We start from the raw sequence: 12,231 nt of genomic DNA on the forward strand, positions 1-12,231 counted from the left end.
GATTAAGATAGTTATTTTTCACATTCTGAATTGTTTCAATGTAACTGTTGTTAGAATGTAACTGTATTTTCCCATGTTCCCTCCCTCCTTGAAGCGCTTTGAAACACATTGTGTGTATGCGCTATACAAATAAACAATCAATTCAATTCAATCAAAGTTTTGTAATGGGGGAAGCCTGACACCAGATGGGTGCGCCCTGTCCACGGGTTCTCAGTAAGACAAAATAGCCCAGTGCTGAATGTAATACCTTTCACAGCCCATAATAAAAGGCTCTCGCTGGCATTAGTAAAGAGATTACATGCAAACAGAAAGTCATGACGGGCTGATAGGAGAATTGGCAAAGGCAACAGTTTGGGTTTTTGTGTAGGCAAGGGAAGGGTGCTTGCCAGGTTCTGCCGTAATGCTATTACCTGGCCATAAGGTAGCAAGAGCTGGCAAACCATATGAATACCAGGGCATATAATGCCCATAAAAGAGCCAGCACTATTGGATTTGACAATGTTTGTTTCAAATGGGACTTCAATGAAAGGAACAGTTGGGAAGCGAAATATTGCTTAAAAAGCAAGTAGCTGATGGCACTCTTGGTTATGACATTTTTATTACACCATGAGCCGATGTACAGCAGCACTTAAATCATTACCTTTCAAAAAACGGCTTATGCTAGACCCATAAAAGCCCATAGTCTAATACTACCGTGAGACATCCCTACCTCAAGGAGATCCCAGGAAGGTGGTGATTTGGGCAGCGAGGGGTGGGTAGTGGCCATAGGGATTAGCATAGCCATGGGAGGGGAATGGTGTGCACAAACCTAAACAACACCACAGCCTGTGTATTCCCCTCTTCACCCCCCTCGCCCCCCACTCATCTCCCTCCTATACATACTCCCATGCCAATAGTTGTGGCTTTATAGCTGATGCTAAAGCACTACCTAACTGCAAATACGTTCTTCGTTTTAAACATTGACTTTTGAAATGTGAAAAGAATGTTTCCACAAAGAAAAGCTCGTGCGGTAACACAGAGGAGAAAGAATTAGCAAAAAAACATACATCTGCGAAGGAATAAGTCGCAGACATAGAAGTATAAGCGAGTGCAAGATGGGAAATCGGTCATTCATCATGGCGTGAGATTGTGTAAGTGATGGGGTTAAGCATATGATGTTTAAGCAGGAAAGTAGGGTTAGGCTGTTGACTATTGTTCATTTACTGAAGACAAAGTCTCTCCTAAAGCAGCGTGGCCCGATGGGCAACATCTTACAATATTAAGGGGGAAAAAGACCATTGGCAGCTGAATTTAAAAGGGGCTGCAACGACAGGAGCAAGGAGATGCCAATGCCCGCAAAGCATCCAGCAACATTGATGCCTGGGGCCCAGGCTGCACAGAGGAGCTGGCAGTTAACCTTTCCTCAAGTCCAGTTTATGAAATTGGGGAATGAAAAAGATGCTGGGACAGAATGTAAGGGAGCACTTTTCTCACCCCTGTTTCATTCCTATGCCGTTGTCGTCTGTCTTTCTTCTAAAGTTGTGCATTCAAATGTTGAGCAGATCATCGCCCCCAGCCACTCTTTCCTTCTCTCAAACACCCCCTCCCCCTTCTCTTGTTCTTCCCAGAAAGAGCAAGCTAACACTCAGCATTTCATTACTCAAGACAGAAGCCTGCACCCCATTCCCATTCCGTTCTGCCAGAAACGCTGCCCTGCTTCCTAGCCGCCTGGGCTTGACTGGAGAGTGAGAATACTGTTCATTTACTTGGTCGCTCTTTGTAGTTGGACGGGCCCAGCTTACATATGTTGGTGTGTGTGACTTCCGCAATACAAAATATCACTAGTTAGGGTGGATCAGCGTTTGCATACACACCATGTGCTACCACAATTCCTCCCGCTGCTGCAAAATAATCCCTCTGCCAGAAGATTAAGGCGACCAGAGCTTCTCACGCCTATACATACATTGCTAGCCACAGTGGTATATCGTTGCGTTTTTACGGCCGAATCTTTCCATCCACCAAGGCCTGAGCTACTCGGATACATACCAAGATCTTGAACCTGTAGAGAAGGGAAGAGGAGTCAGCCAGGCACCCAAACTCCTTGCCGTCTGGGTTGTACTTTGGCACATATCCATCCGCCCCGGTGCAGAGGAACACTTTCTCAATGGTACAGATGAAGGATTTCCCCAAGTTTTGAACAGGGTCCACCATAACTCGTCCATAGATGGAAGAACCTTGAAAAGGAGACGCAATATCAGTTTTTGGCTGCATGATGGATAATCCACTTCAACAAAATTACAATAACAGAACACTCTAAGGAGGTCTGGTTGGGAATAGAGTCTGCTGTTTTTAGAAATCCTCCAGCTAGCATGCAATGAAATTAAAAATCCAAACTGAAATGTTCCCACGAGACAAAAAATTGATTTTCTCAATTGATCAGTCTGCCACTGAGGTTCTGCATCCCCTGACTGCGTTTCACTGATTCTAGAGCAAACCATGCCTTGAGACCGAGGCGCTGAATTGCGTCCGGCGGCACACGGGTCAATGGTACAATTGCCTCCTCGCTTCTTGCAAGCACAGTGCAGATGGGGACAGCGTGGAGACATGATTGACAGTAGAACCAAGCGCACATGCTACTGAAACTCTCTCTGAAATTAGAAGCCAGGCATTTCAAATCCACTGATAATTATACATTATTGAAAAAGCTAAAAGTATACACATTTTGTTGTTTATCGAAAGGGTCCATTTTTGGTGGCTCAAAGCAGACTTTTGATAGACAAAGCCCAGATTCCATCCTTTCTGATTTCAGATATCAACGCCTATTTGACCACAGAACCGAGTAAGCTATTTGGGCTTTTCCGAATACCAACGGTGATTGTGTGAGAAACATCATGTAATCAGATTAAGACATTTAGCATATAGAAATAATTATTGACCACCCCACAGCCAATCAAAATGCATGATATGTAGTCAATAACTACTGATATAGACGGAATGCTAAACTTTCTGAGGGAATTTCTGTGTATCCAGGAAGCAACAATGCAGTTTCCTCGCAAGGTTTCATTCAAGAAAACACTACATCTCTGGGAGGATCTTTTTTAATTTGCACCTTCAATGTGACAGGTCGCATCAAATTGAACACACCTGACTGAAATCTAAAACATGGAAAACTGATTTCACTTTAGAGACCCCTTCAAGTTTTGCTGCATCTTCTATAAGGCAGTCGCCGGCAAGTCACCCAGCTACCTCACAGAGAAACTCAGCATCTCGGGCGCACAGCGCACCACCAAGCCAGGACACGTGCAAACTTGAAATCCGCCATTGCAAAAAGCAAAGGACCAGAAAACAAACCTGCTCTGCCTACACCCCAAGACTATGGACCTCCTCCCCATCAGCATCCGACCCGCCACCACGCTTCTACAATTCAGAAAATAACTTGAGACCCACCTCTTCAAGGGGTCTCTCCTTCTCAACACATCGGCTATCACGTCGCATCTCGCGCCACATGTATCGCTAGATGCCATCTGCCCCTCTCTTCCACCACACCACCTTGTGCAGCTGTACCGCTCCGCAGCACCCCTCTGTATCCTGCCCCCTGCTGCATATCGGTTCTGTGGTTACCTCTGAAAAGCGCTCAGTTATGCATCTGTACTGTTGTATACCTCTGTAAAGTGCTCATTTATGCATCTGTACACCTCTGTAAAGCGCTCAGTTATGCATCTGTACTGTTGTATACCTCTGTAAAGTGCTCAGTTATGCATCTGTACTGCTGTATACCTCTGTAAAGCGCTCAGTTATGCATCTGTACTGCTGTATACCTCTGTAAAGCGCTCAGTTATGCATCTGTACTGCTGTATACCTCTGTAAAGTGCTCAGTTATGCATCTGTACTGTTGCCTACCTCTGTAAAGCGCTCGATTGCTTCTCGAAGCTAGGACCACGCTCAATAAATACAATAATAATAAACCAGAATAATAATAATAATGCTAATGGAAATAATAATTGCTTCTGCATTCATTCTAATGCATGGTCATGTTAAAACCTTTCTAGTTCATCAAAGTTTACAATGAGCATGCGCACACTATGAAGATAATCCAGACTTAAATGCAACAGAACTAGGTCAGTGTCTTCTATAGACGCTGCTCTGGGAAAAGAGCACTTCCATTGGTGGCTAACTCCTGATCTAGATTTTGGAAAGTCAGTCGTTTCATAGCTAGCTCATGCAGCCGGCAGGATTAACTCCCGTAACTCGCCTTTCAGATCCCCAAAAAGCAGGGAATACTACAATGAACACAACAATCCGTAAGGAGGGCAGTGCTGCCAGGGTGGCCGTTACTGCCCTTACCGAACTGTTAGGCTTCTTTCTCTTTCTGTGACAAACAGAAAAAACATCCTTGATTCCCAAAGGGCAGGCCATCGCAGGGAACTGTGCATCTGCCAGGCTGGTTCTAGGCTTCGGAAAGTCAGCAATGGCCGCCAGGTGGGCCTGTGTCCAGTCTGTTCCCTATAGCTCAGCTGACTTTTTATGTTTGGGTGCATCAGCTGTAACATCTTGATGCCTAACGCATGTGGAGTGATAGCTAATGTAATGAACTGCAGCTGGGTAGGACCTATTTCAAAGCTGTGCAGTGGAATTGGAGCGAGGCAGAACATCTTCACGCGCCTAAGATGGCGGTGTGTTCCAGCGTGAACGCACGTGCTGATGCGGCTGGGTACCTCGCGGGGGAGCAGAGGGGAATACATGACTTTGTACCTTCAGAGAAAGCCACGTCGGTCCCTTCTCCGAAGCCCATGGATCCGTCCGACAGCCAGAGTTCCTTCTTGGAGAGCAGGAACATCTGCGTGTTCAGGCTGAACTCGGCTGCCACCGGGTCGCTGACCTGTAGGAGAAAAACGGCATGTAAGGACATATGTAAATGACGTAGCACCACACAAGGATAAGCCAGAGAGACGGCGATTCTAGGCTTCCTGTCCATTACAGGTCTGAAAAGGAGAGACGCTAGCAGGGTCCAGTGGCCGAGACTGTCGCATGGACACCAAGGCATGGCCTGAAGCCTGTCTTTTAGGATGTGCAATCTCCCCAACGTTTGTCCTTCACAAGCCTAGTCATGCAGGAATGACTGACAGGGGCTGGTGAGGATAGAGCGGGCGGATTTCAGTGTAGTTCAGTCCCTGTGTGTAAAGCCAGGACTGCAGAGGCAAAGCCGTGGGTTCTTAACAAACACAACACACACATTGGCAACCATAAGGCTACGACTGCTATTTTACAACACGAAAAAAGGACCTCACAAAAATGTTCCAAATCTCCAACATTCATCCTTTTATTAACCTGAAACTTCGTGTGTCATGAGTCACAGTGTGCACCTTGCAGGTCAATGGTATTCAGCCCCCAACGAACCTGTGTCTAATCAGTCAATCAGAGGCTCATTGAACTGTAAAAGACCACACCCACTCAGCGTTCCCTTGGAAACAACGCTTGATCCCCCCCCCCCCCACAGTGATTTCAAATGTGTCACATGACTTGCCTGCTGGAATCTGATGTCCATGTCAAAGGTGATGGGCTCACGCGGGTTGCAGATGACTGGCAGGCTGTACTCCTGATTTGGCGACCCGCTACATGGGATCAGCTTCACCGTGTATGTTCCAGAGTAATCGCGCACCTGGCAAACAGCAACACAGAGTCAGAATCAGACACCTGCCAACATGTCCTGCGGGAACATTAGGGACTGCGGGGTTACAGCTGAGCAGAGGAAACAAAACAAAGTGGGCCAATTGCAATCAAAATCGTCCATAGCAACTGAAATGCCTCCCACAAAAAAACACAAAAAAAATAAAAAAAAAATACCTCCGATGTCGCCCAGCAAAGCGTTGGTCTGTCTCTGGGCGGTTGGTCTGGGGCAGGGCTCCGCAACCTTTGACCCTCCTAATGTTTTGGACTAAAATGCCCATCAGTCCTTGGCAGCACAGCCAATGGTGTGAGGTCATGGGAGTCCTAGTCCAAAACACCTGCAGAGTCGCAAGTTGCAGGCACCTGCTCTGGAGAGTGCTTTTGGCCGGGTGTGCCAGGAGAGGGAGCCTCTGCCTAACACTGCCAGGTTTAAGCTGCGCCCGTCACCTGCTAGCGCTGTAGCAACTGCCCATTTCACATCAGGAAACCCCAAATACGTTGGCCTTAAGAAAAATAAATATTTATATATTTTTTTTAAATCACATAACTGTGCAGCCAGACTTTTGTTTGGTGAAAAACCCTTGCAGTCGGTCAAGGGGAAGCCAAGGACCCCACACTTACTGCTTGGGCTTCAAGGCACTTACTATTAAACACAAAGACTTCCCGGGCACCCGACCAGCCCTTCAGATCTCGACTGCCTGCGCTCCTTATAGCTGGCACATGAACTCAGCACCAATCAACTCCTAGTCCCTTGCTTACCAAACCAATGCCCTTGCCTTCCAGGAGGCATCATGGCGATAGTTGGCACATATTGTGGTCCTTTGCTTGGCTGTTCCATTGATTAGATTGTGGTTTGACTATTTATAGAGGAACTAGGAGGAAGGCTGAGTAGAACTAGTGAAGGATTCTATTTTGTACACACTCCCTGGCCCTAACGAGGGCAGTTTCATACATTTTTCCTAGGTGTGGGGAGGTGGGGCGAGTAGAAGAAGGGGACCAGAGATGGTAAAGACCAGTTTTAAATAGATCTAAGGAGTAGGGCTCTCAACTTAACCCTTGAGGTTCAGTGTGTTTTTACACAAAACGTATTATTTTTTCAAATCCCCTTCATATAAAACAACCTGATATTAACAATACTCTTAAAATAAAACAAGTTCTCAAGCACCCAGAACCTTAACTTCTCAGTAATCTGTTGCTGGTGCCAGGCTACTGGCCAAGGGAGAGTTTCAGCAATATGGGTTGCAAGAACCCTCATTCCCTATGCTCTTCATCCATGTACTCGCCTCCCCATCGCTGCCCTTGGCCGTGAACCTACCGCAAAGTCTGAGATGAAGTTCCACTGCTGCACGGGCTGGTTGAAGGTTGGCTCGCTTCGTAAAAGGCTCAGTGTAAACGTGAGGCCGGGGTGATCCGCCGACATCACCATCGATGACAGCGTGGTCCCTGGAGCAGAAAGGAGCAGGTTACAGTGTATCAGAGCACGGCATCAGCGTCAGTCAACGACATGAGACAACAATGGGCGGGAAAGAGACGGCCAAGAAACCCTGAGATACCAAATACCTGCCTGCCCGCTACAGTCGCTGGAAATGACACTTTCATCTATGGAAAGACTGTTACAAACTCTACTCGGCCTGACAGATAACATAGCTATCCAAGGCCTTACACGAGGACGCACTTGCTCAGTTGCATATGAACACTGGGGTGTAGCCACCACAACCATGAATATCACGTTGGGTTGTCAGTGCGGAAAGCTTTATAAAGGAAGAACTGTCACGTGCCATTAACCCTTACTTTTCCTTGCATGCCACAGAAGGCCATGAGCGTATTGTGTGCATGGGCTCTGGGCTCAGGTTCTCCTGTGTGGGATTTTATATCATGACTCTTATGCATGCCCTGGATGTACCTATTCCATAGAAGGCATCAAACAGTACCAGGAGCATAACAGCATGCATAGCAGGAAAGACCCATGGAGCGCATCATTCAAACCTCCGCATACCATAGTGCAGTTGTTAACAGGATTGGACTGGAGCCTAAAACCGTCACGGGCACCAATGAAATAGTGGGCCACAGTCAAAAAGGGCAATTTGTTCCTTTGCGACAAACATTTTGAGTAGTACTACCCAATGGCGAGTGTTTGGTAAAATGTGTTGCAGTGAAGTCACATATACAAATGGATATCTTTGGCAAAGAAAATGGCACACTTTTATCAAAAAACCCACCACGCCCAAATGAGCACACTGGGACTGAACTTTGGGCATTGCCCTATTGCCCAGTGGGCGGGTCCAAGCCTGGCTGTTAGTGGGCGGTCTTGCACCTAGCAATGGTGGCAGGCTTCCGGGGGAGCTTCCACGAGTATTTGGCATTACACACGTGTAGTAGAAGGGGGTGGGGTGAGGGTTTCATGTCTGTTTACCTGGGTGGGACATCACAAACTGTCCACGGAACCTGATCTCGGTTTTGAAGTTGACCACCAGCCGGCCCTCTTCGTTGATGCGCATGCTGGTGGGGTAGAGGGATCCTGCGGAGCAACACACAGAAAAGACACAGCAAATGTTACACAACTCCAGGTAAGCTGAAGGCAAGAGAGGGCACCTCCACTGCTGCGGGATGCTTTCTCAACACAGGTTGGCGCAGTGGCCTGGCTGAGACACAAATGCACATTTCCTACAAACACACAGACTGTGGGGATGTACTACGGCACAGCACATATCTGCACCATCCTGGGAAACTATGGAGGTTTTGGATTGGCTCGTCTGACGTGTGCATCTGCCAGGGGCCCCTCCACAGTGGTACATCCTGATCAGTTGCCCACAGACTGTATATGGAGGCCCCAGGCACTTGTCTGGGCCCTGTACACTTCTTAGTATGGCACTGGTGGGAGATTAAGGAATCGATGTGTCAGGGGAGGCCAGGCTTCTACTCTTGGCACCACCAGAATACTGGTTGCTAAAGGGCTGTTCCCTTATCGTCTAGGAGCTATGGGCAAGTCCAGGGGTTTACTTCTGTACGCACCAACTCCGATACACACAGATCTGGAGGGCTTAGTATGCATACAAGTATGTTAAAAGTAGCATACAGTGACCATATATATGGATGAGCAATTAAGGTTGTTCTGAGCACACGTCAGAGCCCATGCCCATCCAAAGCCAAACACTTAACAGACCACAACAGGAACACTTTCTCAGGGTACCACTGGACAACATATGTTGCCAGAAGAGACGACACCCCAACGATGACACTTCAAGATCATGCATTCATGAATCCACTGAGTATTATTGGAATGTGGCGTGTACTGGGTTTTGGGGTGGCCCCTTGCTGCAGATATGTCACCCATTACATGACATGCAGCAGGTGGTAGATGTCATTTAGTAGCAGAGTGCCTACCAGGTGAGCACACGCCACACCAGGGGGGCTGCTGTAACCCTGTTTGCACCTACCGGTGCGCCAATGCTAGCTGTGTGGGCGATGGCCCATCTTCCGACACTTAGCATGCGTACAATTGTTGAACATTCTCAGATGCCATGCAAGTCTCTGAAAGGCCAGCCCTGGGGAACCTACCTTGGAGCTCTGATTCTGGGGGGCTGCCAATGCCATCATTCCACAGGATGGCCGTGTCGTAGACGAAGGTGAGCCTCAGCTCCGACTGCAGGTCGAAGTGCTGCCAGCCGCCGACCGCCGCGGGCGAGTGGAAGACGTAGGAGACGTAGAGGGGCACCCGCAAGGTGACGTAGGACTGCACCAGGTTCAGCACCTGCAGGACAGAAGGCAGTGGATGCTCAGACAGGTGTGCGCCTCACAGATCACAAAGTTGGCCTAGCACCATAAGAGGTCGTCTGGTTATTAAAGGAAAACAACTGATTCTCCTGGTGTGATCCCGGCATGCAATGCTTGTATTGCTACTTTTCCTTCAGGTGTCACTCCTAGAAAGGCACGTGTGACCTTAACAGACTTTCATGCTATCTAAGTGCAATACATTCCTCCACATTTCATCTTAATTGCTACTTATCAAAAGTGAAAGCGACCATTTTACTTCGAGCACCGTGGAGGTGGCCTCCATGAGCTGTGCTCCCTTCTTCCCATGCTCCACCACCCCCAGATCTGTAATGTGCATGGTGGCAAGCACTAGTGGGGTGGTGGTGCTCGTGTGTGTGTGTGGGGGGGGCACCTGCACTCTTTTGCCACAAGGTGGCGTGAGGGGAAGGTTAATTCTGCAGGCTGCTCGTGCTAGACTAGAGCCACCACGGGTCTGTGCTGTTTCTTATGGGATGGAGGGACTCTGGGATCACCCTGTGTCTTCGGCTTGAAAAGTCCCTTCATGAAGAAACAGGTGAAAGTTAGCAGGAGATACTTGCTGAAAACTGCACTACATAGTCTCATGGATGGGACAAAGCCGTGTGCTGCTCGTGTGGCATGGGTATGTGGAAACGCGGAGAGGTGTGAATGTAGTCGGGGAGGGGCAGGCAGGCGAGGGGAGGGTGAAGTACGGGGAAAACATAAAAAGAAAGCTATCAACAAAAGAGCCAATACTGACATTTTATAGTGACATTGAAAAAAGGGCCCATTAGTTTGTGTACAACACAGGCACTCACAAACGAATGCCGTTCAGCGAGCTATGCTGTATTGTGGAAGCTGGCCGGAGAGCCCTTTAAACAGAAGCACAAGGTCAAAAGGTCAGAGAGGAAAATGTGAAAGGTGCTAAAGGCCCAACTCTTCCTCTTACCTCAGGGTTAAACTCACTTCTGGACATGTGGGAATCAGGAGCGGCTCGTCCACAATGGCCATTGGGGCGTCGACCCACCCATTTTGGACGAGCCACCAAGCCAGCCCAGTGAAAACTCTAAGTGCTCCCTCAGCTGTAACAAACAGCTGAGGGAGCGCTCCTGGGTTGGCTTTAAATGTCATGGGGGAACACAGATTCCCTTTGACAGCTTGTATCCTGGCACGCATGTCCAATTGACCATGTGAGGCCATGGGTGTTCTGCTTCCCCATCCATACATTACCCATTGGGGAAGCAGGCTGGTGTACTGCAGTCCTGAATGTGTGAGGGGGGCTCTCCTGGGCCTCCACCCACATTGAGAGCTGCTTGGGAATACTTTAGGAACCAGGAATCCCGCCATCCTTCCCCGTTCCTGTTGATATTGCATGGGAGCCACAGTGGGAGCCTGCCTTGATGGTGGTGGAGGGGATTCTGGGCCGGTCTGCAGGTAGGAAAGAATACGTTGTAGGTGAAAGTGTTCATGGCTGCAGTGTAGTAGGAATGAGCTAGTGAATGAAAGAGTGTATGTTGTGTGGGCGCATATGTGAATGAGAGTGTTTATGGGTGCTTGAGTGAATGTGTCTGAATGCATTTGATTGGTTGTGTGAAAAATTACTCCCGGTCCCAGCACCTCCAAAATCAGAGGTGCGCTCAACAGTATGGTGCTTTGAGGGGGATAAGGGTGCATTTGATACTGGGCATCAATGTGAAAGCAAACATAATAGCCTGTTTGGTTTAGCCATCATGCCCAGTAAAAAGAAATGCCATACCAGAGGCATAAAGCTTAACCAGACTGGCTACAGCAATGCAATCCCGGCTAGCCATATAACAACACATATTATATTTGCCTGATAAGTGTTGTTATGTCGCGAGTCTGGACTGCATTGTTGCAGCTATTCTGTTTGCATATAATGCATGTGGCATGGAATTCTCTGCTGGGTATCATGGTTAAAGCAAACATGATAATAGCTATTATGTGTCTAGACTGGCCTACATTGCTGCATCCAGTCTGGTTACATTTTCTGACTCTGGCAGGGCATTTCTTTTGGGCATCACATTTAAAGCAAACAACATTTGCACATCATGTTTGCTACAACCATGCTTCCCAGTAAAAATGCTATGCTAACATCAAAAACACAACCAGTCTGGCTGCAGCAATCTAAGCCAGTCTTGCCACATAATAACACTTGCCATGCTAGAGGCAGATAACCTAACCAGATTGGCTGCAACGGTCTTACATTGCTGCAGGCAGTCCGGTTATGTTTTTTTCCTGTAACATAGCATTTTTACTGGGCATCGAGGGTAAACTAAACACAAGTGTTATTATTACATGACTAAACTGGACTACATTGGTGCAGCTACTTGGGGTATAATTTCTAACTTTGGCATGCCATTTTTTACTAACAAAGCCAACAGGAGCAGGTTCTTAATATGGTAATTATGGCATGTATTGGTGCAGTTTGCGTGGACAGGTATGGGCACTGTAGCGTGACATTTTCTTTAATACTGGCATATATTGTGGGCAAAGTCATCATGAAAATTAGTTGGAAAATGCTCTGTGCGCTGTTGGTGACTTGCATCTATTGGATTTTTTCTTGTTTTACGCTACACAACCAAATGAAAACAGTGTGGCTTTTGACCAAATTTTTCACAGAAAGTATGCTACAAAAAAACAGCACAATTTTAACCCATGATTTTCCAAATGTCGTCAGTTGGAGAACCCCGCAACCCTCCTTGGTTGGTGTGCGCTATGCTCCATCGCTTATGCATTTGCGTGGGAAAGATTTACACGCCTCCAATTGAAAAAGTCTCCAGTCGCCACTGGTGG

At 47.6% G+C, this 12,231-nt stretch overlaps 1 protein-coding gene across 1 annotated transcript in view; it reads right to left on the reverse strand.

Moving 5' to 3' along the window:
- The window catches only part of FREM3 (FRAS1 related extracellular matrix 3), a 275,102-nt gene that overhangs the window by 21,350 nt on the left and 241,521 nt on the right, over nt 1-12,231 (reverse strand). Inside the window, exons 17-22 of the mRNA XM_069631210.1 lie at nt 9,205-9,397; nt 8,060-8,164; nt 6,962-7,089; nt 5,504-5,638; nt 4,732-4,858; nt 2,026-2,213 (exon numbers count right to left, since the gene is read on the reverse strand). Coding sequence (XP_069487311.1) covers nt 2,026-2,213; nt 4,732-4,858; nt 5,504-5,638; nt 6,962-7,089; nt 8,060-8,164; nt 9,205-9,397 — 876 coding nt within the window. The remainder of the gene's footprint in view (nt 1-2,025; nt 2,214-4,731; nt 4,859-5,503; nt 5,639-6,961; nt 7,090-8,059; nt 8,165-9,204; nt 9,398-12,231) is intronic.

This window comes from Ambystoma mexicanum, chromosome 6q (genome assembly GCF_040938575.1).
Source record: "Ambystoma mexicanum isolate Mex_15411 chromosome 6q, UKY_AmexF1_1, whole genome shotgun sequence".
NCBI classification, from domain to species: domain Eukaryota; kingdom Metazoa; phylum Chordata; class Amphibia; order Caudata; family Ambystomatidae; genus Ambystoma; species Ambystoma mexicanum.